The 24,321-nt window shown below is 46.4% G+C and overlaps 1 protein-coding gene across 1 annotated transcript; it reads right to left on the minus strand.

The window, feature by feature from the left end:
• Nucleotides 1-4,032: 4,032 nt before the first annotated feature.
• On the minus strand, nt 4,033-20,728 carry Amer1 (APC membrane recruitment protein 1). Its single transcript, XM_036174511.1, has 2 exons — nt 20,535-20,728; nt 4,033-7,499 (listed from the first exon to the last, which is right to left on the minus strand). The coding sequence occupies exon 2, from the start codon at nt 7,409-7,411 to the stop codon at nt 4,079-4,081; it is 3,333 nt and encodes a 1,110-aa protein (XP_036030404.1). The 5' UTR covers nt 7,412-7,499; nt 20,535-20,728; the 3' UTR covers nt 4,033-4,078.
• Between the last annotated feature and the right edge of the window lie 3,593 nt (nt 20,729-24,321).

The raw sequence follows: 24,321 nt of genomic DNA on the forward strand, positions 1-24,321 counted from the left end.
TCACAACCTACTAAGTTCCTGGTAAGTGCCATTCAAGGGTTTCCACAAAGAGATGACCATTTCCTGGTGGTTCAAATATCGTTGTCATCTGTCATCCCAAGTCTCTTGGTGAAGAATGTACCCCTAATGCTCCTTTGGGCAAACTTAACCACACAATGTGGGCACAATGCTTTGCAAACAGAAGCGTAAAACATAAAGAAAGGAAAAGAATACAAGTCAAGAGGCATGAGTGCTCTCAGAATGTCTATGCATGGAGAAGGAAGGGCTCAAAAGGGAAAATTAAAGCTAAAAAAACATGCTGTCCGCCAGGTTCTATATGCCTGAGTTACTCAGTATTGGTCTTCGGTACCTGGGCACCTTCTGTCCTTACCGTGTGGGAAGAGAATGACTAATGTGACACAGCCAGGTGGGAGAGGGACAAGAGGGAGGGCCCTAGACAGTTGAGATGACATCCCTCTGCACAAGCAGCAGCACTTTTGTGTCATCTTTTTTTTTGTCTAAAACTGTAAACAGCACCGCTTAAAAATAAAATATATCAGAAAAGAACAATTGATAAACATTGTTTCCATGAATATAAAATGCAAACAATATAAAAATAGATAATTGGCTTTTGATATATATTTATATATATATTAAAAACAACTTGGATGCAACATACATATGGGTAAACTTGAAGTGTCCCTGGTAAACCCCCATGCCTCCCTCTAGCAAGTGAGCCTAGGGGCCGAGGGCAGTGGTGGCACTGGTGCAGGTGACAAAAGCCACAGGTGGCAGGATGAGAGCATGCACCCAGCATTCTGAGCATGGAAAGCTATTTCCCTCCTTGGTATAGCACTAAAAGGAGGACACTGGCATTTATCGAAACCATTATCCACGAGGCTTGTGGCCTGGTATCGAAGCGAAAGCCAGATGATCCCCAAGGCAGGGCTTCCTCGGAGATTCTAAAGCACCAAGAAATTGGCATCTTGGCTTTGGAAGAGGCCTGCTAGGTGGCCTGCCTTCCTTACCCACATTCACTGGTCCTCTAAGGACTGGGCTATCAAGAACTATCAGGAGCAGAACTGATACTATAGTATTATTGGGTGACAAGATAATGCTAGCCCTCCTCTCTCATCATATCTTCCCTTAAGTCACAACCAAATGCATTGTCTGAGGACCTACAGTGGAGTCAGGAGGCTCATCTGGCCCCAGCCTCAGTGTGGACATGACATCAACACTTCTGGGAGTTGGGAGTGTATTTGGTGTCAGGCAAGGAAGTAGGTGCCCATGTTTGGACAGATACCTGGAGATTGGTTGCATTTCCCACTGTTAACCATGTTGCCATTACCATATGTCCTCAGCCAAATCTTCCTTTCTCTTCAAGGCTGCAGTTAGCATTTGTTTTATAAAGGAGTTTGCTTCTGTAGCCATATATCTTAGCTGTTCCACTTTAGGTTGTGAAGATTTTGTCCCTGGGCTAGCAGCCACAGCAGTGGAAGGACTTTGAGGCAAGGATGTTATCTAATCCATAAACTTCTATTTAGCCCCAGGTCCTACTCTGAGGCATGACTTTTTAAAGCACAGCAAAATGTGTCAGAGTTATGGCAGGTCCCTTCAGAGACACTGCACAGTGCTGTCATTCTGAACCATGAGGGTAACCCTCAGCTATAGGTGAATTACCTCTTCCTCTTCCAAAACAGGCTAGCAGCCCTTTTCCAGTGGGCCATGGAGGCTGTTGACAGTTCTACTGCCTGATGTGGATGGCAGCCAAATGTAAACAGGAGCTCAGGTTGACCTGAACAGGCAAGGGGTGTGTTTTTTCCTGTTGTAAAGGCATTTGGTGGTTAATTCCTGCCATCCAACCAGGCCAATTCTAGCCTCACCCTCCCAGAACAGCTTTGGTGAGAGGCCAAGTGGTTAAAACCTGGGCATTTGTCTCTTGGAACAATGTGGGTAGGGTAAGGAGACCCTTTCTCACTCTCTTTCATTCTCCAGTTCCACAACAGATGCACTTCTTCATGATGTAGCCGGAGTCATCCAAGAGAGCTGATCTGAGGTCCTTGAGGGGTGGTACTAGGGCCATGCAAACTCATGTAGTTACTTCCAGGGGTTTAACTTTTTCCAACCAAGCCTGCTCTTGTTAGAGAAGGGCACAGGGACAATCCCAATCTTAGAAATGGTTACAAAGACTATCCTAGATATATCCCCTGACAACGAAAGTAAGTCTACAAAGTTACCTTGACTCAGAAGGCCATCAGCATCTGTTCCCAAGGTAAACTGCCATATCTCTGGCAAGAGCCCTGTTGACATCTTCACTTAATAGATGTGAAGATGGTCCCAAGGTGAGAACGTGGACAGGGCAGAAGATAAAAGAGCTCTAACTTGGATTAACATATCCACCCCCAAATATGGCATTTCCAATAAAGAAATTTGTTGTTGTTTTTCTTTTTTACATGGTCTTGCTATGTAGCCCTAGGTGGCCTAGAACTCACTATGTAGACCAGGCTGGCCTCAAACTCATAGAGCTCCACCTAACTCTTGCTCCCAAGTGCTGGGATGAAAGGCGTGTGCCACTATGCCTGACCCAATAGAAAATTTAAAAGAAACGGTCTCATATGGGTGACTAAGGAAAAGTTGAGCTCCTCCTCAGTACTGTTTCCAACTTAGTTAAGAGTGAAAACTGCTAGGCAGGGCTTGGGAGAAGGTAGAGACAGGTGGATCTCTGTGACTCAGAAGCAGTCCTGGTCTACATGGTGAGTTTCAGGCTAGCAAAGATAAAACATGGGATCCTGCCCGCCACCCCAGCCCCACCCCCCCCCCCAAAAAAAAGAAAAAGAAAGAAAGAAATCTGCATGGATATAAGAGAAGGGAGGGTGCTGTTCATTTCAGAAAGGATTGCAACTGCCATGCAAAGCAGTCCTGCAGCTTGGCAGAGCAAGGGCACATTTAAAGTCTTTCCTCTCAAGAAGCCTGGTCCTTGGACAATATTAAGAACTTGGCTAATTAGGAGATGAAAGCTTTTTAGAGTGCCCACAACAACAGGTGAGATGCCTTTGGCATCCTGTCTTGGAAATGTAAGCTTGGAACCACTTCCCAACGGGGTGGGCAAGGATTAAAGAACTTTTTTGGTTTGAGAAGAAGGGCGGGAAACCTTTCCCCTCCTAAGCTGAGTTGCTTCTGTCTCCAAAGTCTGAGATCCCTTCTTGGTGTCTGGGATAAATGGAGCTCCCGTTCTCTTTTCCCCCTTTTCATCCCACAAAACCCAATGCCCTATAGTCAAGTCTAATTTAGGTGGCTTCTCTTCCCTTATCTCAATTAAGAGACTACATTCCTTGTGATGAGATTATGAGAATTTCAATTACAGGAAAAGGGGGGAAGTGCTAAAGTGCCTGCAACAGCCACAGGCTTAAGAAACAAACAAGATATCATTCCACAGCTCAAGACCCCACTGCTGTTTCTACAATCTATCTTTGTATCCTGCTTGAATATAGACAGATTTATTCACTCCACTATGGGGATTAGTGTTTTTGTCTTCAATCTAGACTATGTCAGGCCAGGTTAAAAGGACATCATCTAGCTGTAATACCAAAGTCCACAGCAATAGGGAGGGAGACACATGCTACTTGACCCACTCTAAACATAACTAACTGGGATAGATGGGTTATAGTCATTTGATGTGATGAAGAGAGGTTAAGAAGGATATGTACCATAACTTTATATTGCTAATAGCCAGAAAGCCTCCCATCTCTGGGTGAGAGTCAGTGCAAAAATTGGCTGCTCATCAGTGGTTCATTTGTCAACAAGGGACCAGAGAAGAGGGGTTCAGCCTGCAATAAGGATGCATCTCAAGCCCTATATAGGTCAGAAGAAACCCCAAAGCAAAAACCGGAGCACAGAAGCAGCAGCTTCCCTAGGCAGATGTACTTGGGCTGAACCTGGCCAAAGATGGCAGAGGGAGGTGGGAAAACAAAGTGAAAACTCAGAAGAGTTTATCTTGGCCAAAGGGATTTTCAAGTTAAACAGCAACTCCTACCCCCACCCCTCTGCCCAACCCCTGACCCCCATTCACATGCTCAGGTCTCCACTCTGGAATTGATAACTACTTGGCTAGGTTTCCATTCATGGCAGTGGAGTAGCTGGTAGAGAAAGAGGCACCTTGCTCTCCCCTCTCCTTCGACAGGTCAAGGTTGGAAGCTCTGTAGTGACTGGGTTGAAGCTGAAGGGGTTCAGGCCGCACCCTGGGCAGCTGAGGGATACCATGGGTGATGCCTACAGGCTTGGCTTGAGACAGAGAGTTGGCTCCAGAAATGGAGGTGCAACTGGGCTCATCTACGGGCAGCAGTACATCCCGAGGCCTGGCCCTCACACTTTGGGAGGCCTGCGATTGAAGGTTATAGCAAGGACCCATGGGCAGGGGTAGGTGTGAAGGTCGAGCTAGCTGAGACAGAGAGTCTCCAGGTGCCCTTGGGAGCCCTGGCACTGACATTGCCATTGCCACAGGAGGTACGCAACAGGGTGCCTGCCCATATGAAGACTGATTGAAAGGCTCATCCAACTGACTGGGGCTTATCCAAGCAGGGTCTGGCTCCAATGGAAGAGGACAGTGAGCCCAGGTAGGCCAGTCATAGGCCCCTGGAGGTTCAGTGTAGAGGGACAAGGGACTATCTCGGCCCCATTCTCCTTCTTCTTCTTCGCCTTCTTCATCTGAATCTTCCTGGTGGGCCTGTAGCTCATCAGACTCCAAGTAACCCTGGGCTAGGTGAGAACTGGAGAGGTCCAGCTCTAGGGTCTCTGCATTGTCAAGGGAACGGCTTCTCCTATTGAGTGCCATTGCAGCAGGTGGAGGTCGGGGGTGTATGCCAGGGAGCCCCAAGTATCGAGGGAGGCTGCTAACACCCCAGGGCAGGCCTTGGTAGAATCGACTATGATAGCTGTTGAAGGCATGTTTGTGGTAATAACCCAGCTCAAAAGCTTCCAAGGAGGCTGTGAGGTCATCATTGTGGAACTCAGGATTCTCTTCACACTTGCCTTCTCCATCCCGTTCCACATCAGCAATGTCAAAGGTGACCATAGGCGGCAGCTCAGGGAGGTTTTGAGTGAAGGATGAATCAGAATCAGAACTGCAAGACATGCTGGAAAAAAGGTTTCCATTGCTGGTAAACTCTACTAAGGCCTGTGAGAAACTCACAGTGGCATTCCCTTCCTTCTCATCTTCTTCTTCCTCTGGCTCCTCAGGGGGTGAGTAACTAGGGTAGGCCCTCCTGGGAGAGCCGCCAAAATTTGCTTCTTGCATGTCTGGCTCAAACATGGCATCACTCTGAAAGAGCTGCATCAGACACGTACTTTGATCTTTCTTGGAGCAAGTGCCCTCAAAACGCTTCTCCAGAGGGCGGAAATCCCGCCAGTCTGGTTCACTGCTAGAAGTGGCAGGGAAAGCTGAGGTGGTTCCCCGGTGGGAAGTCTGAGAAGCCCCTGAATTCCCTGCCACGAGGCCCATCACTGATGGGCCTAAGGGCCTCATCTGATACTCCAAGACAGGCTTCTCATGCCTGACCTGAGTCTCTCGGACTCGACCCTCTTGAGCATGAACCTCTCGGGCCTGGGTTTCTCGGGTTCGGATATCTCTGCTGTAAGATTCCCGAGTGTGGTTATCTCGAGCATAGGCTTCCCTGGCATGAGCCTCTCTAGCACATGCCTCTTGAGCCTCAAGCTGCTCCCGGCGAAGCTCCCAGTATAGTAACTGTTTCTGGATGGTCACTAGCCGTTCTTCCTCTGTTTCCATTGCTCCAGGTGGCCGAGAAGAAAAGGGTTCAAAATTCAAGAAAGAACCAAACATCTCGGAGCTGCGACCACGGAGGTCATAAAGGCAGTCATCCCCAGGTGGGGAGTTCTGAACACTGTCATCTGGCTCATAGAATTCATATAGGGCATCACCACTATAGCTGTCTCTGGGTAGACAATCCCTATGGACAAGCCCCAGAGCCTCACCTGAATCATCCTCAAACCCTGGTGTGGTAGAGTCGTAATAACCTTCATCACTATTGGGAGCAGACTCTTGCTGGTCACTCTGAGGAGTCAAAAGTTCTCCAGGGCCTAGGCTAGGATAAGACTGAACTGGATCAATGAGCATGTAGCCCTGGTGGCTGGGGGATGTAGCAGTATGGTAGCCCAGGTTCAGATTAGATCTTGGATATATCTGGGCATTTGCCCAAAGATACTCTAAGTCACCATCTTCCTCTCCATCTTTGACCTCCTCTTCCTCATCCTCTAATTCTACCTCCTCATCCTCTTCTTCCTCATTGTCATCATCATCTGGCAAGGCCATCTCCTCCCCACCTCCTTGGTAGGTCACCAAGCAGGAGCTTCGCTTGGTCCCATCTCGGTTGGCCCTCTGGCCACCAGAGGCCATGCTATCTGTCATGCTGTCCATATCTTGTTCTGCTATAATGTCACCACAACCTGTCAGTGAGTCAAAGCTTTTTAGGGATGTGACATCCCCAAACAGGAGGCTTAGCTGATCCCCACCAGGGCCATTGGGTGGGTTTACTTCTCCAGTCAGCACCTTTTCTTCTGTTTCTGAAGTGTGGGGCTCCTCGAGGCTACTAGCTTCAGGAGTAGGCTTGGACTGTATGAACTCTGAGGCACGGGTCTTTGTGAGTTTTTCTGGATTTTTACAGGCTGTCTTCTCAGCAGTTGGTGAAAAATGTTTTAGTGCTGGAGAAATTGTTGGTTCGGGAGTATGCTGGGGCTTGGCATTTTCCTTTCTAGCAGCTTGGAATATCTCCTCAGAGCTGGGCAGAGAGGTTGAACTCACATGCTCATGAGACCTGGTTCTGACTCCTTCAAGTTCCTTTGCCCCTAGCCCATTTTGATCAGCCCCAGAAACCTTGCTCTTACGGTGACGGCGGATGCTGCTAAAAAAGCCTTTCAGGCCTTTCTTAGGCTTCTGCACAGAGGGTACCTTTTCAACTCCAGCTTTCTCTGCAGCTTCAGCCCCAGTTGTCTTGTGTTTAGAGCCTATCTCCAAAGCTCCGTGGGCACTCTGGGAGCTAGGAAACTGAGGTGACTTGGACAAAGGTAGAGAGAGGCCTGTTTCTTCAATGACAACATCTTCAGGGCCATGGACTGTTTCGCTCAGGCCATCGTGGGTCTTACTCTTGTTTAGACCCTTCTTAGAGCTGCCTTTCCCAGAACCTTTGCTTCGTCCTCCCCCAAAGAAACTAGGCAGAGTACAGATTCCCTTCTTGCCACCAAAGAGTTTCATGGCAGTTTTCTTCAGCCTACCTGGGCCTGATAAAGGTGGCTCTGATGCTGGTCCTTCTGTTGTCTCAGATGTCTTGTTCTTGGCTCCCTTTTCAGCTCCCTGGTCTTGGGTATCTCTAGAGGCTGATGCTCCCTTGATCTGAACAGCTTCGTCCTTTTGAGTCTCCATGATGGCGACAGCTCTTCAACGGGAAATGCAGCCTTTGGATTCCAGGTAGAGTTAAAACATGATCAGTCAGGAAGCATCACAGCTGGGTCTGAGGGAGATAAGAGAGACAAAGACAGAGACAGACACTGGTGAGCAAGCACACAGGCTGGGTTTGTTTTTATGGGTGGCTATTGTCTAAGGATTGAATGGGACCAGAGAGAAAATAAGTAAACACTGGTAAAACCTTAATCTAGTCATATGTTTGGTTTGCTGGTCTGGCTTCTTCTGGGCCCCACCACAGTAAAACCCCACACTGAGCAATAGGCAGCTATCATTAGCTGCCTCCTCACTAGTCTACTCCCTTTAGGCTGATGTTAAGTACGGGGAGATGATCTGACAGAGGCAACTATAGCTGTGCAAAAGCCCAATCGTGCTATTGTCTATAAGGAAGCTTATTACTTATTGAGTTAGGGTCAGGAAACTTTCTGGATCCCAGCGAAGAAACACCAATGAGTTGCAGATCAGGGCTGTCATGTAGGACCTGCAAAATGACATGGAAGCCTCAGGAAAAATATCCTCTGGGCTTCAGTATCCCCTGTCCAAAAGGCTTACCAAGAGCTACGTACCTAAAGCCCTTGTAGAGACTGGCCCCACAGTCCCTCATCTGCTTATAAAATAATCACTCAGAGGCTTAATATTATTTAGAAACTGTAGGGCCTATGGCAGGCCTCTTGCTAGCTAGCTCTTATATCTTAATCCATTTCTATTAATCTATGTTTTGCCACATGATCCATTGCTTTACCAGTCTGCTGGCATGTTGCTCCTTGGGCGACAGGCTCATGTGTCTCCGGACTCCACCTTTCTGTTTCCTGTCTCTCTCCTTGGATTTCCCACCTGCCTCTAAGCTGCCTTACCACAGGCCAAAGTAGTTTATTTATTAACCAATGGGAACAACATATGTACATAGTGTACAGAAAGATATCCCGCAGCAGGGAGAGGTCAGGACCAGACTCTCTTTTGACTGTCCTGCTGGCAAGAGATTTTAATTTTGTCCTTGGCAAGCATAACCACCAGATCCTACTGTAGCACCACACGGCAAACATTTTATCCTACTCTATTCCTCATCTAGTTTTCTATCTAGAAAGGGAGCTTGAAAGCATACAACGCTACATGATTTATGCTCCTAGCCTAAGATACAGGCCATCAAGAGCTATTTAAATAAATAAACTTGGTGTAAGCTGCACCATTCTGGTCAAGGTTTCCTAATCCAAGTGCCGACAGAAGTGGAATATAAAGAAGGGTTAACCACCTTCTATACCAACCTCATTATTCCCTGGGTCTCTGACAAGTCCAGTGTTTTCCAGTGACAGTAAACATCTGGCAGCTAAAGCACTAAAGAGCCTGCAGAAACCCAATCATCCCTCCTTAGGAATCCTCTCCTCTCTCTGATCCCTCTTTGTAGATCTAGGGTGGCAAAGGGAGACAGAACAGCTGTTGGGATTGAGAGAGCAAGAAGCTAGAACCAGGGAGAGGGAGAAAGGAAGGGACAGAGACTGAAGAACTCCTAGGACTAGGTGGCCAGAACACTGGTCCAGTGACTGGATGCCACATAACTATGAGCCACGCAGTTATCTGCAGTAGGATACTGTAGTCCAGCACCGGGGCTGAAGAGGAACTAGCAACAATACTCTAGCCTGTAATTTCATTAGACAAGCCTCTCCTAGCACCTAGGTTCCTATCTCCCAAACAAGGTTGTGTCTGGTAACTCACCTAGTTTGACACACTTAAATCATCACAGCAACCCCAGTTCCATTAAGAGCACTTTGCTAAACAACCAGAGTAAGATGATCTCTGGTCTGGAGATGAGAGAAAAGCTCATCTGATCTTCTCAGTGAAGATATATGAATTGCTCTTTAATCAGGTTATCCATTTCTCTCATTATACTCTACAAACTCAGCTCTGTAACAGACAGTACCCTCAGCACTAAGCATACAATCACCCAGAATTCTGTGCCTCATGTAGTAACAAGAATATGGGTCCATCCTGTATCTCAATTCCTTACTTTTCATAGTGTTAATCTTTTCACATTAGCCTTGAAACACTGATAGGACTGTCATTATGATATTGGGGAAGGGGCTAACAGCAGTGAAGTTATACATGAAATTGTATTGCTCGATGTGGAATTCATATTTTATTTTAAACCTCTCTGAACATTCAGTAAGTGACCGACACTACAGTCAGTGCATCAGGCCAAGCCAAGAGGACTCTCAGTCCTTGCTTTAGAGAGCTTACAGACTAGTAGGGAGAGAATCTTACCTACAGAAGTCTGAAGATAACAGCATAATGTAGGCCTTAAAGAATAGCCTCTGCTGGGCAGTGGCAGTGCACGTCTGTAATCCCAGCACTCGGGAGGCAGAGACAGGTGAGTTCGAGACCAACCTGGTCTACAGAGCTAGTCCAGGACAGGCTTCAAAGCTACAGAGAAACCCTGTCTCGAAAAACCAAAAAAGAAATGAAAAAAAAAAAGAATAGCCTCTGTTTGTTTGTTGTTTTTTGAGACAGGGTCTCTCTACATAGTTCTGGCTCTCCTTGAGCTTGGTGTGTAGCCCAGGCTGGCTTTAATGAGCCTTTAGATAAATTTAAAAGGTAGAATAATGCCTGGGCTCAGAAAAGTTGTCTTGACCAAAAACCAATGTCTGGGGAAGACCATAGACCTTAGGAGAGAACCTACTACCATTATTTTGCTAAATGGATTTCATACTAAACTGCTTTCTACGTACTTATCTTGGTACTCATAGATCAGTGAACTTTCAACTCTCATTAGAGCTTCTTTTTGCAGTAGACAGTAATTAATATAGAGACTCACAACTGATCAATACACAGATAATAAGATACTGTGGAGGACTCAGCCCTAAATGTAAATCTGGATCACATTTCCTACCCCAAAACTCAGGGATCATCATGGAAGAGAGTGCAGAAATACTGTAAGAACTAGAGGTAATGGAGAGATACTGCAAAGTGTTTTCTGGATATGACAGGGCTGTCACACAAATGAACTCTCAGCATCTGTGACAGCATGTACAAGACCTGCACTAGATGAAACCAGCCAAAATTTCAGCATAGATTAGGGAAAGACCCAGGAACTCTCTCCCCTACCTGAAGAGCTACTGTCAGGTAATGATGGCTGCCAGGGGAGGGAGTCAGTTTTCTTCAGGAGTGTGGCCCCTAGTGGATTCCTATGGTCCAGTGGACAGCCCTACATCCACATGCACAGGGCAGCACTAATTGGACTCATTGGGATAGAAAACAAAGAAGAGGGTGTGAAGCTGTAAGGGAAATGGAAGAGGGGTCCAGAAGGAGAGGGGAGGTAATGGTGGACATGATCAAAATATATTTTATACATGCATGAAATTCTCAAAGAACAGATAGGTAGGTAGATTGACAGATGAGAAAAGAGAGAGGAAAAAGAGAAAGAGAGTGAAAAACTTGGAAAAAGAGAGAGAGAAAGAAAAAGAAAGGGGAAGAGAAGAAAGAAAAAGAAATAGAGGAAGAGAAAGAGAGAAAGAAAGGAAGAAAGAAAAGAAGGGAGGGAGGAAGGAAGGAAGGAAGCAAGGAAGGAAGAAAGAAAGAAAAGATGCTTTGAGGAGGAAGAGGCATTCAGCCTGGGCTTTGTCAAGCATTAAGGAATGGAAATGGCAGTGATCTACATGGGGTATGTGTTTTTACCAATCACGAAGGGAATTACTTATTCTATTTGAATCAAACAGTTCTTGGCAATAATGATTAGGTGACGAGAATCTAGAAACTTGATATCCTCACTGGAGGACAGTCTCTCTGGACCTTGCCAGCATGCTACATGGGGGTAGAAGCCAACTCATCACCACTCTCTACATCAGTGGTTCTCCACCTTCCTAATTCTGTGACCCTTTAATACAGTTCCTCATGTTGTGGTGACCCCTAACCATAAAGTTATTTCATTGTTACTTCATAACTCAAATTTGTTATGAATTATAATGTAAATATCGGATATGTAGGATATCCGATAAGCCAACCCCAAAAGGGGCACGACCTATAGGTTGAGAACCACTGATCTACATTGTCAACTTGCTGTCACAGCTTTGGGCCACAGGACTAGAATAGAAACCACAGCAGCCCTCTCATCTGCCAGGAGACACTCTCAGGCCCAGGGAGAGTAGTGGTTTGAATGAGAATAACTCTCATAGACTCAGATGTCTGAACACTATTGAGCTATTTGGGGAGGTTTAGGATGTGTAGGCTTTTTGGAGGAAGTACATCACTGGAGGCAGGCTCTGAGAGTTTATAAAGACTCCGTGCCATTTATAGTTTTTTCTCTCTGCTTTCTGTGTGAGAGGTTCAACATGTGAACTCTCTGCTTCCTGTTATTACTGCCATGCCTGCTGACTATTGCCTATGCTATCCCTATTATTATGGATTCTAAACTTCTGGAACCATAAACTAAACTCTTCCTTCTATAATTTGCTTTGGCCATGGTGTTTTATCACAGCAACAGAGAAGTAACTATGACAGAAACTGGTGTTAGAGTGGGCTGGTGCTGCTAAGAATCTGAACATGCATTTGTTTTCTTTTGTTTTGAGGAACCTGGAAGATTTTTTAACTTTGGACTAGAAAAGTAGTTGAATGCTGTAAGTGGAGCTTAACGGGCTGAGACTGGAAGACAGTGTTGAGATCAAAGAAGGCTCTAGAAGTTTGGCTCAAAAGGTTTCAAAGGGAAGCAAAGACTTCAACAGCAACTAGGCTAGAGGACATTTCTGTGTTATTCTGGCAAAGAATCTGGCTGTATTCTGCCCTTGTCATAAGAACTTGCCTGAGGCTATATTAGAGAGTAATGTACTAATTTCTTTGGTGAAGAAAATTTCAAGGTAGCATAATATTGAGTCTCTGGCATGGTTATTAGTAATGACTGTTATGTTGGTCTACAGTGAAAAAGAACAAGTGGGGCGGAGGAAATACAAAATATATAGTTTGAAGAGAAAAGACTCACCAGGAAACTTAATGCTGTAGCCAAAGCTCCCAATGCCTGAGACTATGGGGTATATCTCATTCACCCTAGGACAAAGATTCTAGTATCTCATTGACCTCCCTCTTAATCAGACCCCAGGTTATTATTTTTGCTAAGCAAGGATCTTAAAACTATGCTATATCTCATTATCTCTCTCTTGCCTTTCCCTCCCAGAACCATGCCCCCCAAAGCTGCTCACAGGATCTCTGCCTGTGTTCCACAGAACCCCTTGAATGGGTGCAATAGGACTGTCATATAACTAGCAGCTCTCTAATCTGGTCTTACCTAGCTACCTGTATCCTAAGGCTTCATCATACTCTTTATTAATCTACCATGGTCCCCAAACTGTCCTCCTAAAACAGATATTCTTCCTTGACCTAGGGTAAGGAGAACCTTTCAGGGGAAGTGGGGCCCAAAACAAAAGGAAGACCAAAGGACAAACTCTGAAGCTCTCTTAGGTTGGGACTGGATTCCCTTAGAGCTCTTGCCAAGAAAGCGGTCCTGCCAAATGCAGAGCTCCTCAACATTCAGTCAGTGTGGCTGGCTGTTTTTCAGATAGGCTTTTGGGAACCCTCCCAAGATACTCAGTGCTCCCTGATAGAGGCCACTAGCTGCACCCACTGTGACTACAGCAGTGAACAGGCTGCGGTGGAAAATGCAAGAACCAACCTCAGGCCATTGTGGGACAAGTTGAAGCTGGCTCCTAAGTAGAAGAACAGTCACAGACCTGCCTGAACCCCTTCTCCTGAGGAAGAAACAGCTTCTGGCCAACCTTTACAGTTTTTGTTCTTAGTCTAGCTTCAAGAGACCAGCTTAGCAAACTTAGGAAAGGCTGGGTTCAGGGAAGAAACAAGGGGATAGCTTCAGGGGCATGGCCTTTACCCATTAGAGTTTCCAGACTTGTTCCAAGCAGTCTTTGTGAAGACAACCCCACTCCTAATGTATCCAGTCCCTCAGGATATTGAAGGAGAGAGGGTAAGGAAGATGTGAAAATGGTGGGTGTCTTTCCCTAGAGAGTCAGACAGTCCTTCACTAGAATTAGCTATGCTACACTGGGGAAAATTCAGCAAGTTATATCCAACCTGTCTGACCCTCAATTTCCTCAACTGTGAAATGGGGCTATTGAGAATTCCTACTTACTGAGACTATTGTGGGAACAAAAATCAATGCATGTAAAGTGCCAAATAAGATGCATCGCACAGCAGAAGCTCAAACATTATGGCAAATTGTATTAATGTTTATTCCAACTATGACTGGACAATTTCTAGCAATAAATCTACCCCAGTCAGGGTTGACGAGAGTGTTCTCCAAAGTTCTACAGGTGTATCAGAAACTTTGGCAGTTTCCCCTGGTGATTGTAGTTAGCCTGCAGAAGCTTAACTTGCTCATCAGGCCAACTTCTAAAGTTCAGACAGCAAGCAACTCTAGATCATCTGGGAGATTCTAGCTAGGTTCCTTAGTCCAGACCAGAAAAATTAACATTTTAAACTGAGCTAAAAATGCCATCAAAAGAAAGGCAATTAATGGACATTTTTGAATGACTTAGGGTACCTACCAGTACACAAAGCATTCCCTTTACGCCTGTCCCACTATTTCTTATCAGCAACCCACTAATCCCTGCTGGTGGGGAATGGTAACTCCTTGTCACAGAAAAGTTATCTGTGCCTACCGTATGGGAAAGACTTATCTAAAGTCACTAATAAGATCATGGCAGAACTTGAGTAGCTTCCAGGCCTCTTGAGTTTCAATCCCATGCCACTGTGCTTCACTGTACAGGGGCCCCCATTAAAGAACTAGGAGGGTTGTGAACACCATCAAAACACATTTATGAAATTTTCAAAGAACTAATAAAATAGGTTTTTAAAAAGGTGGCCCAGGAGAATTGTGAAAGTTCCCTTCATACCTCTAATAGCTAGCATTCTCTTTCCCTATTCTACCCTGCCCCAGCTCAGTTTAACTTTTCCTGAAGGAATTCTTGTCCTTGCTGGCTACTGCACATTCCAACAAACAAACAAACAAACAAAAACCCAACCCTGATGACTTGAGAATCCAGGTGCTACCTATTCAGCCTGTTTTCCTCATCAGCAATGCTAGCACCACTACTTTCAAATTATGAAACGTATCTTCTGTTCTGTTTCCTTTGGAGATAAGTCTGAGGTGCCAAAAGGGCTGAAACAGAAAGCTGCCAAAGTGGACAATTTTGAAGAGTTTGAGCTACTTAAAGATAATGACTTCTCTGAGTCGGGCGGTGGTGGCACAGGCCTTTAATCTCAGCACTCGGGAGGCAGAAACAGGCAGATCTCTGTGAGTTCAAGTGGGTTGCAGGACAGTCAGAGTAGTTACACAGAAAAAAAAAAAGATAATAACCTCTGAGATTATCTAGTACTCGAGTAGTACATTACTAGAGCCTGTCAACTAGGTCTGAGGTCAAGTTCTTCGTGGTGTGGTTTGGGTCTTTGGGTGGAACAGTGGAGGTGGTTGAAAGAGTCCCTCTTACCCACTCCTGCAACCACCCTTTCCTAATTCGCAGCATCCCTGCTGTGGGAAGGCTCCTTCCCAGAAAGCAACACATCAACTCCAGATGCAGCACAAATCCCAAGCCTGGCCTTCTATTGCTTCCCTGCTTCCCTCGCCAGCTCCTCAGCTGCCTTGTGCATGTACTCATCCTTGCTTATTTCCTTCTGGCAGGCTTCAGTCTGTCCATTTAGCTTGCTCACAAGGACTCCCTGTCTCATAGTCACGGCATCTATCATGGAGCAGGAGCTTGGGATGCTGGTTTAGTGCTACTCTAATTCAGCTGGAGTTTTGTCAGTCTGAAACTGGAATGCCAGTTTCACCCCTTACAGGCAAAATGATTTGAGAAAGTATCTCTCTGAGACAGAAATGCCTTATCTGTGAAATGAAAAAAAAAATTACCTACCTTGCAGGATTGTGGTTATGGATTAAAGATGATCAGTGCAGAGGCAAACTAATTACTATGCATGGAACAGATACTACATAATGGGACCTTTCAAGGAGACTGCTTACAATCAAGGTACCTTCTCTCTAGTTGTTCCTCAGCTGCCACCGAGTCCTCAGAAGATGACACAGGTCTTCTGTTCGAACCCCTTTGTCTGACCTTCAATGCCTGCTTTTCCTGCATGCCCCTTGAAAGTTTTCAGCCTTACTTCTCTGCCCTACAGTCTCAGCTCCAAATATATAGGACTTTTAGTCAGTTCAAAAGATAGGCTACCCGGTTGGTGAGTTAGCTCAGTGGTAGAGTGCTTGCCTAGCAAGCGTAAGGCCCTGGGTTTGGTCCTCAGCTCCGGGAGGGGGGGGACAAACAAACAAACAAACAAACAAAAACAAAAGATAGGGTACCAAGACACAGCCTCTCATTAGAAATGAGCTTACCTGATGAATTTTTTTTTTTCTGTTTTAATTTTGTGGTGTTTGGTTTTTGGTGCTGGGGTAACAAACACATTATCTCCAAGTGCAAGGAAAGTATTCCACTACTCAGGCACACCCCACCCCTGAGGATCATGACTCAGCTCACAATCAAGACAGGGTCTTTGAGATCCACTTACTTGCCCCTCCCTTGGAGTCTCCTCAAAGGTTGGTACTATGTCTATGTAGCCTCCCAGTGTATCAATACTAGTCAAGCAAAAGGAAGATCAGAGACAGGCTGCACCTCCTCCATCTATTTAGAAAGGCTATGAAATACTTCCTCTTGGGGCTAAAACTTTAGCATCTAGTTTATCTGCCTAAGCAGGATTTGTGCAGAGAAACTGATAACATCAGGAGTTTCCCTTTTCAGTTTCAGGTAGCCTAACTGTGAGGGAGAAAGTTGGAACCCCATTCTCTGTCTTTGGTTCTGAGGGACTAGGATTCAGGAGTTCCATATATTCCCTGAAAGGGAGAGAGATGGGCAGAGGGGTCCATGGCTAGGTAATAAAGATGGTGAGCTTCCAACATGGCTGGCTTCTTCCTCACCCTCCTCACCTGAGACAAAGCCTGGCAGCTTAAAACAAAAGCCTTGCAGCCTTTTTCTCCTGCCAGAGGCCCTCTGCTGACAGACTTGCTCAACAAGTTCAAGGCCAGATCAGGACATGTTTACACATCAGTTGTGGGTCAATCAGCCGTCCTTTGACTTTCTCAAAACTGACCAATCCTAAAGTAGGGAAGGAAGACCCTTCAGAGACTTAAAAACAGAAACAAGCCCTCCAGGAGGTGCTGGGCTTAGGCTTCCTGGGTGTCCCCTCTGTATGGTAACTGTCTTTCCCTTTGTATGCTTGCTGTGTGTGTGTCTGTGTGTGTTTCACTACCCATAGTAAAAACATTTCTTTACTGGCCGATTCTGTCTGCTCCTGTTTGCTGTTTTCCAGAATTTCCCCACTGCTACCTGCGTGTTCAAGATTAATTATTTGTGTAGAGAAAAAAAAACATGATCAGGACCCCTAGACAGTAATGGTTCTACAAGCAAACTCATGCCATGACAAGTGTTTCTCCCATTCCCTTATTTCTCTAGAATAGTGAAGCAGGGACATTTCTTTCATACACACTTTGAGTGTAAATATGATAGTTCTTGAGGCGTCAGCTTTTCCCAAATACCTTTCTCCTCCTGACACTTCCAGCCCCCAACATTTGGCAGACTGAGAGGCAAAAAAAAAAAAAAAATATGAAAGGACTAAGGAGTTCCCATGATGCAACTGCCACATAAACCCAGGGGGCCTTCACTTTTGAGGAATGGGCTGGTGGGAGGAGGAGGTAGTTCATCAAAGACATGCATTGAGTGGAGCCTGCCGGAGACCTTGGGCCACAGCATAAAGGGCTACCACACAGTAGCACTAACCTATCCTTAAATTACTATGTGACCTTAAGCACACCTTTCTTGCTTTCTGGGGCATATCTATGACCATAGGGATCTTAACTGCTATTCCACACGAAGATCTATGGAGCTGAGAGAAAATGGGTTAAAAGAGGTCTGGAGGATATATCTTAGCCTTTTGTAAGAAACTATTTAGGCTGAGATGCCCTCCCTGCTCCCCACCTTGTCTATGAAAGGCCAAAAGGGAAGCTGACAGTGTGGAACTTCATTCTGGAGATAGCATGTCCCCAGTTCTATTTATAGATTTAGAGGTGGCCTCTTACCTAACTGACTTGTAGGATGCTTTCAATCCCTTTCTAAGACCCCATTTAAAAATCCTTTCAAAACCTCCATTCTTGGGCTGGTCCTGGTGGTACTCCACTTTAATCCTAACATTCAAGACAGGCAACTGTCAATGGGTCAATGGGTTCAAGGCCACTGGCCTACAAAGCAGTTCCAGCCCAGCTGGAACTACCCAGTGAGACCCTGTCTCAAAACAACAATAAAACCAAGCCCTCCCCCAAACAAATAAAAAACTAGACACACACACACACACACACACACACACATACACACACACCCTAGTCACCCATTGTTCAATGATCCCCCGCTGAAAATGTTAGATGATCATTCCAATGTTCGGTATTTGGAAATTCCCACCACTGGGTCCTACCTCTTTTGTACCTCCCAGTTATGCCATCTCAACCAGACTCATCCTGCCTGCCAGCCACTCCCTTTCATTTCTAATTCTGTCCAGTCTTTCTCTACCAAACTCCTGTACTTCCCAGCTGCTTTACAAGATGACACCCCCACTGCATACATAGATCTCTTCCATGGCAGTTTGCCTGTACACTCATGAATCAGCAACCAAAAGTATACAGAGCTCCAGGGTTTGAGCAGTCCAGACCCTGAGGTTATTATAGAGGGGACTGATTATGACTTTCTTTTTTAATGTAGTAGTAACCCAATCCCCCTTCCCACCCACATTAGGCATTGTATCTATATCTATATCTATATCTAGATCTAGATCTAGATCTAAATCTATATCTATATCTATCTGAGCCTTGGGCACCATGGCTTTAACTTTCATGAATTGGGACAAACAAACTAAGGCTAAAGGGGTTTTCTAAAACTCTACAAAGACAGAAAGTCCTTCTGAGCCGGGCAGTGGTAGAGCATGCCTTTAATCCCAGCGCTCAGGAGGCAGAGCCAGGAGGATCTCTGTGAGTATGAGGCCAGCCTGGGTTACACAAAGATACACAGGGAAACCCTGTCTCAAAAAAAAAAAAAAGAAAGAAAGAAAGAAAGAAAGAAAGAAAGAAAGAAAGAAAGAAAGAAAAAAGAAAGAAAGAAAAAGAAAAAGAGAAAAAGAAAAAGAAAGTCCTTCTGGAACATTCATTCATTAATTACTTTATAATGCTAGGGTCTGAGAGGGTTATAGCTGAAGTCTAAGATTTATTTCCCCCCTGCGGGTTCTGAGAGAACCTAGATATCTACATGAGAGAAAGAAAGCAGTTAGGGAAACTTACCTATACAGGAAGTTTCGAGAAACAGTGCTGGTCATCAAGAAGCAACCTGAAAAAGTTGGTTGAGAACTGGGGCCTAAAAAGGACTTGGACAGGAGTATGGTGAGTGTCTGAGGGTGGAAAAGTTGGCTGCTGGGCTGAAGTAAGAGCAGAAAAGAGCCACACCTGAGATATAAAAGTCCAGCTGCAAGGAAAGGTTTGTGCTGAGGTGTGGTAAACATAGGTAGGGGGTAACAATAGTCTGGTATCTGCAATCCTGGCTGCTATCAAGTAGATTCCATGCTCACCTTCCCAAGTAAAAGATTTACTGGATCTCATTGCCCAACTCCAAAAATGTCCAGCCTGCAAAGTCCCTTAGTCAAATCTCCTCTCTTATCCTTCAGGAATGCCCGAATAGTCCAGAGTGGTGCAGCATAGAACACATGAGGGGTACTGCACCTGGGGAATAGGATTTGTTGAAATCTCCTCTGGTTCGGGCAGGAAGTCCAACAATGCAGTGCCCTGGGTCCTGTCCACGCCATTGCTGCCAAGGCAGACGGGCCAGAGCCGCAGAAGAGGTTTGTATGAGGACAGGGCTGTCCAGACTCCTATCAAGGCGATTCCAGCTAGGGGGAGGATGGTTCTGCAGTATTAGTCTGGCTGCCGCCTCTGCCTCCCCCCTACCCATGGCTTATCTGGCAAGCTTAGCCCCTCAAAGGGGAGCTCAGAAGAAGTCACGCCTTTGGGCGGTCACCAGTGTCAGAGGTGTCTGCAGCAGACAATGACAGCAGTCTGGCAGGCTGGGTGTTTTAAGTAACTGAGAAGTTGTAGGATTTCTCTGCCTTACGTACACCGTGTGTTCTTTACTACGATGACTGCCCCCTCCGCTTCTAGTACGGAAATACCCCCACAATATTGTGCCCATTGCTATTTTAAACCGAAGGCTGGAGACAAAAACGCGCCCTATGCCCTACAAGGGAAAAGAGATGCGCGGGGGTGTTGGGGGCGGCAACAAAGCGGCCTTGCAGCTCTAACCCAAAGACCAGTAAGAGAGCTCCTGGTCCAGCCCGCCTGCAATGGGGGTGGGAGCCAAATGAGAACTGGAGGCCCAGGAGGGGGTGCGGCTGGTTGGGACCACGGGACCAAGGTTCCAAGGATAAGTGGGAAGTTCAGAAACCCAACTGTGCTCCCTTGAGGAGGAACAGACTGTGGATATCTTAACCTACCCTAAAGCCAGTCTCAGTCTGGCCCTGGCTAGCGCGCCAGCTTCCTCTGCAGAGAGGCATAGGAGATGCACCGCAGAGGGGAGGGGCCACAGCAAGGCCTCGAGGGTGAGCAGCACCGGCCTAACAGCTGTTCCAGCAAATGTACTACAAACAAAGCTAAGGAGTTCCCGGCCTGCAAACACATTCTTGGGGTGCTAGCTAGAGGCGCCCCTCCCAAAACCACGCAACAGCACATATGGGCCCATCCCAGCCTCCCCTCACAACCTAGAGGCGTAGCCCAGGCTAGTCCGCCCGCCTTCCGGCCCTCCCACCCCACCCCCAGCCACGATCGCCTGTACCCTAAAGACTAACCGCCTCTAGGCCCCTCACTGGACAGTACGAAAAGCGAGTACCAAGAAAGAGCAGCGAAAGACCGGGACTCTGACCAGCCTGGCCCTTGATGCCCTCCTCCAGGCGACCAGAACAGAGCACACGGGGATGCACTAGACCTCCAGCAGGATGGCTCCTAGCTGTGAGCAATGCTTACCCTGCCAGGTCCAGCTCCCAGAGCGGTTATTGTCTGCTGAGTTGCTCCGCTCTGAGCTGGAGCCTCTGCTGAGAACACCGCCACGACGGCTCCTGCTGCAGCCAACACCACAGCTACAGCATTCTCCTGCACTGACTACCCTTCTCCAGGCTCTGGGCAGCTCCCCCATACCCCTTTCACCCTGGACTCCACAGTTACAGGGTGGGACGTCCGTAATCTGATTGGCAGGCATGAGCTCCAATCGCCACAGTGGGAAGGCATGCCCTGGCCCGCCCACTGTTTTCCTTGGTTCTTCTCTCTTTAAATGCAAATAAGCCGGGCGTGGTATTGGCAGGGGGCGGAGAGGTTGCCGAACCCCTAGCCCGGGCTCCCCACTTCCGCCCCCACGCGGGGCGGGTTTCAGCGTGGCTACACACCCGGCTGAAAGATCTAGTCCCGCCCAGAAGGGACTAGCCAGATTCTTGGAACTCGGTTTCGATTTTGCAAGCATTCCTATTTCCGTGGCTGGTGCTTTCGCGCTACTGCTCCTAGGTTGCTACTAAGGAGTTTTTCCACGTTGTTTGAGACCAGCTGGGAGAAATGGGGCAGGGAAATGGGGAGCCGCAAAGATTGCAGGGCCTGCAGAACCCCTTGGCACCGTGGCTGGTCCATTATTAGGTGTGGCAGCAGGGCCTAGTGGCTGGTGTTCCCAGAAAGGAGATCACCTGTCAGGAAAGTGACCTGCCTTTCCCCACACCACACCACTTGCCTCCTGCTTAAGGCCCTTAGAGAAGGCAAGATAGAGGTCAACTGCCAGCAGTCACCCAAGGCTAAGTGCTGCCCAGGAAAGGAAGCTGCTTCTCTGAGGTTACTTGGACTCCCAGCAACTGGGGCATATTTGGAATATACACCTATGCTCGTCTTTGAGGGTAGCTTTCACTTTTCGACTTAGGAAGGTGACTGTTTCTATAGTTTGACCCTCACTCAAATTTCATACCTTCCAAAGTACATGGCATGATTCTCAAGATCTCCAGAGCACTCTCCTTCAGTTGTGAATCTCGTTCTGTGCACATCCCTTTTCTGGAAAAAATCTAAGTACTGAAAGAAGTTTTGTCTGAGCCCTAACCAGAGGTCAGACTGAGGAACTGTGAGGAGGCCTGTCAGACCAGCCTTGCAGGCTAATGTGTCTGAGATGTGGCAGGGAGCCAGCTGAGCTTAGGCCTCTAACTAGCCTAAAGACGTTAAGTGGCATTAGTAACTGCCAGTGCCAGGTGAGCTGGAGCAACAAAGAATCCAGTTGTATAACCAGCTCTGGAATGTACAGAAATCCCCGCTTGAAAACTCTGTCAATATCTAAAAGGGGAGGGGGAAAGTGAATTGAGGTTGCAGAGCAGAGAAGGATTAGAGAACGATGACACCACCCCCACCACCCCACTACCCCTCACCCCTACCCCTCAACTCCCACCCTTCACTCCCCCTTCCCCCGCCTCCTTTGCAGAGTTTTCTGCTGCTCTACTGGATCCTGTCTACCTTATAAAGATCCAGATGCTGAACTGGTAGGACTTGGACGGCTGCCACTGCTTGTGTGAAGCAAAGGAATTGACAGGGCTCTTAGAGCTGGGGTCTGCTTTCCTTTCTGCCCCAGACTTGGCCAATCTGATCTCCCTTCTGAGCCAGTCATTCCATTTCCACAAAGAGGGAATAAGCTTTATCCCAGTTCAACTCAATTCTTTCTATAGTATTCCATGATGTTCCGTGACCTTCAATGACATTCTAGACATCTTTACCAAAAATTAGCAATGTGAATCAGCCCAATAAAGGTTGAATGGCAAACCACTGTTAATTCACTTTATAACTTGGTTGTGTAAATCCTTTCCCCTAGTCTGGTTTGAATGGCTGGATCTCTGCTTTCCAGCTTTGCAAAATCTTGATTCTCATTTGTTGGGCCTGATATAGCATATTTTCTTCTTCAGCATCTCCATCATACTCTGCTAACCTATGTCTTCAGCATCTCCATCATACTCTGCTAACTCAAAACTTGCTCACATTTTACACAGACCCTTGATTTCTTGAATTAGACCAAGATGCTTATTTAGAAAAGCCAGTTTTAAAATCCTGAGTCCAGGGAAACAGAGGGTAAGACAGTCTTGGCTGTGAGAACATGTGCAAGCCAGCTAGGTTGTGGGCTTGAACTAACCCTGGACAACCCTGCTGTGTTGCTCCCATCAAAGGAGATAGTCCTACATGCCCTCTTCTCAGTCTTGAAATATCTGACACACCAGTCACCTTTGGAAGTGACAGATATTAGGCTGAGACAGAGAAAAAGGAAAAAGGGGGAAAGGAAGAAAGAAAAGGCCTAAAGAAGCCTTCAAATTGGACCTTTGTTTGTGGTCATGAAATTCCCAAGTCTTAAGAGGAAAACACATGGACATTACAGCACAGATACCCTAAGAAGGACCATGGGAGGGGTAGTATAGCCCCTCAGTGGTGTATCAGTCTTCCCTAGGAGTTGAAAAATGAAGTGGGTACAAAAAAATGCCTCCTCTCAAAGAGGCCCCCTAAAGTGCCCATCTCGAATGCTGACTGAAAGGTGATCAGATAGATCATTTAGTCAGGCCAGAAGTTGATGGTGGGAAGCAGGATTTCTTTCTTGTTTTAAGTTTCTTTATCTGCGAAATGAAATCCATTACCTTGCTACACAATATTTTTCAGCTCCAGTGAAAAACCAATGCAGGGTTTGGTTGATACCCCTGGGAGGCTTGCTCCTTTCTGAAGGGAAATGAAGGAGTGAATCTGGAGTGAGGGTGGAGGCTGGGAGGTGTGGACAGAGGGGAAACTGTGGTCAGGATGTATTAAAAACAAAAAGAACAAAAAGAAGGACCAAACAAGAAAAACCCATGAAGACAACTGTGAGTTGTGTGACGGCAACTCCACAAACACTTTGACAGTCCTGCATGACTACAGTGCCCGCTATTTTGCACTCCAAGGGTACCTCTGCTAGTCTAAGCCTAGTAATCTATATGAGGAGTTTCCATCGTCATCTTAGAGGACCTGAGGATGAGATGCTGAGAAGATCCAGAAAGCTAAATCACGTATCTGGCAAGGGTGCTTTGGAGCAATACAAATGGGATGATTTCATTTTTACAAATTGGGAAGGAACATTAGAAAAAAAAATAGTTCAACAGAACATGGCCTTGATAATGGAGTCAAGTCTGAAAAATACAGGAAGGATTCCTACCCAAAGCAGAAATGCCCAGTGCTGGTAGCAGGTATACTGGGTTGAGTAAGAGCCAAAATTCCATTGAGAAAACAAGCTTGAAATTAGACTAGAAAAATACATCTTGAACCCAAATGTAAAAAATCATGAATAACTGGATATACCAATGACCAGTTAGCTAATTTCACCCTTTCCTTAGTAGCAATAGAGTACAGTGACTGTGCAGCAGATGCCCAGGGTTAGGATGCCAGTATTTGCTGCCTAGTTTTATGTTAGTTTGATGCAGGATAGAGTCATCTGAAAAACCTCGTTTAAGAAAATGCCTCCATAAGATAGGGCTGTAGGTAAGCCTGTAGGGCATTTTCTTAATTAGTGATTGATGGGTAAGGGTCCAGCCCATTGTGGGTGGTATCATCCCAGGGCTGTTGGTGCTGGGTTCTATAAGAAAGCAGGCTGCACGCCATGGGAAGCAAGCCAGTAAGCAGTACTCCTCCATGGCCTCTGCATCAGCTCCTGCCTTCAGTGTCTTGCTCTGCTTGAGTTCCTGTTCTGACTTTCTTTGGTGATGAACACAAGTGTGGAAATGTGAGC

This window comes from Onychomys torridus, chromosome X (genome assembly GCF_903995425.1).
Source record: "Onychomys torridus chromosome X, mOncTor1.1, whole genome shotgun sequence".
Taxonomy (NCBI): domain Eukaryota; kingdom Metazoa; phylum Chordata; class Mammalia; order Rodentia; family Cricetidae; genus Onychomys; species Onychomys torridus.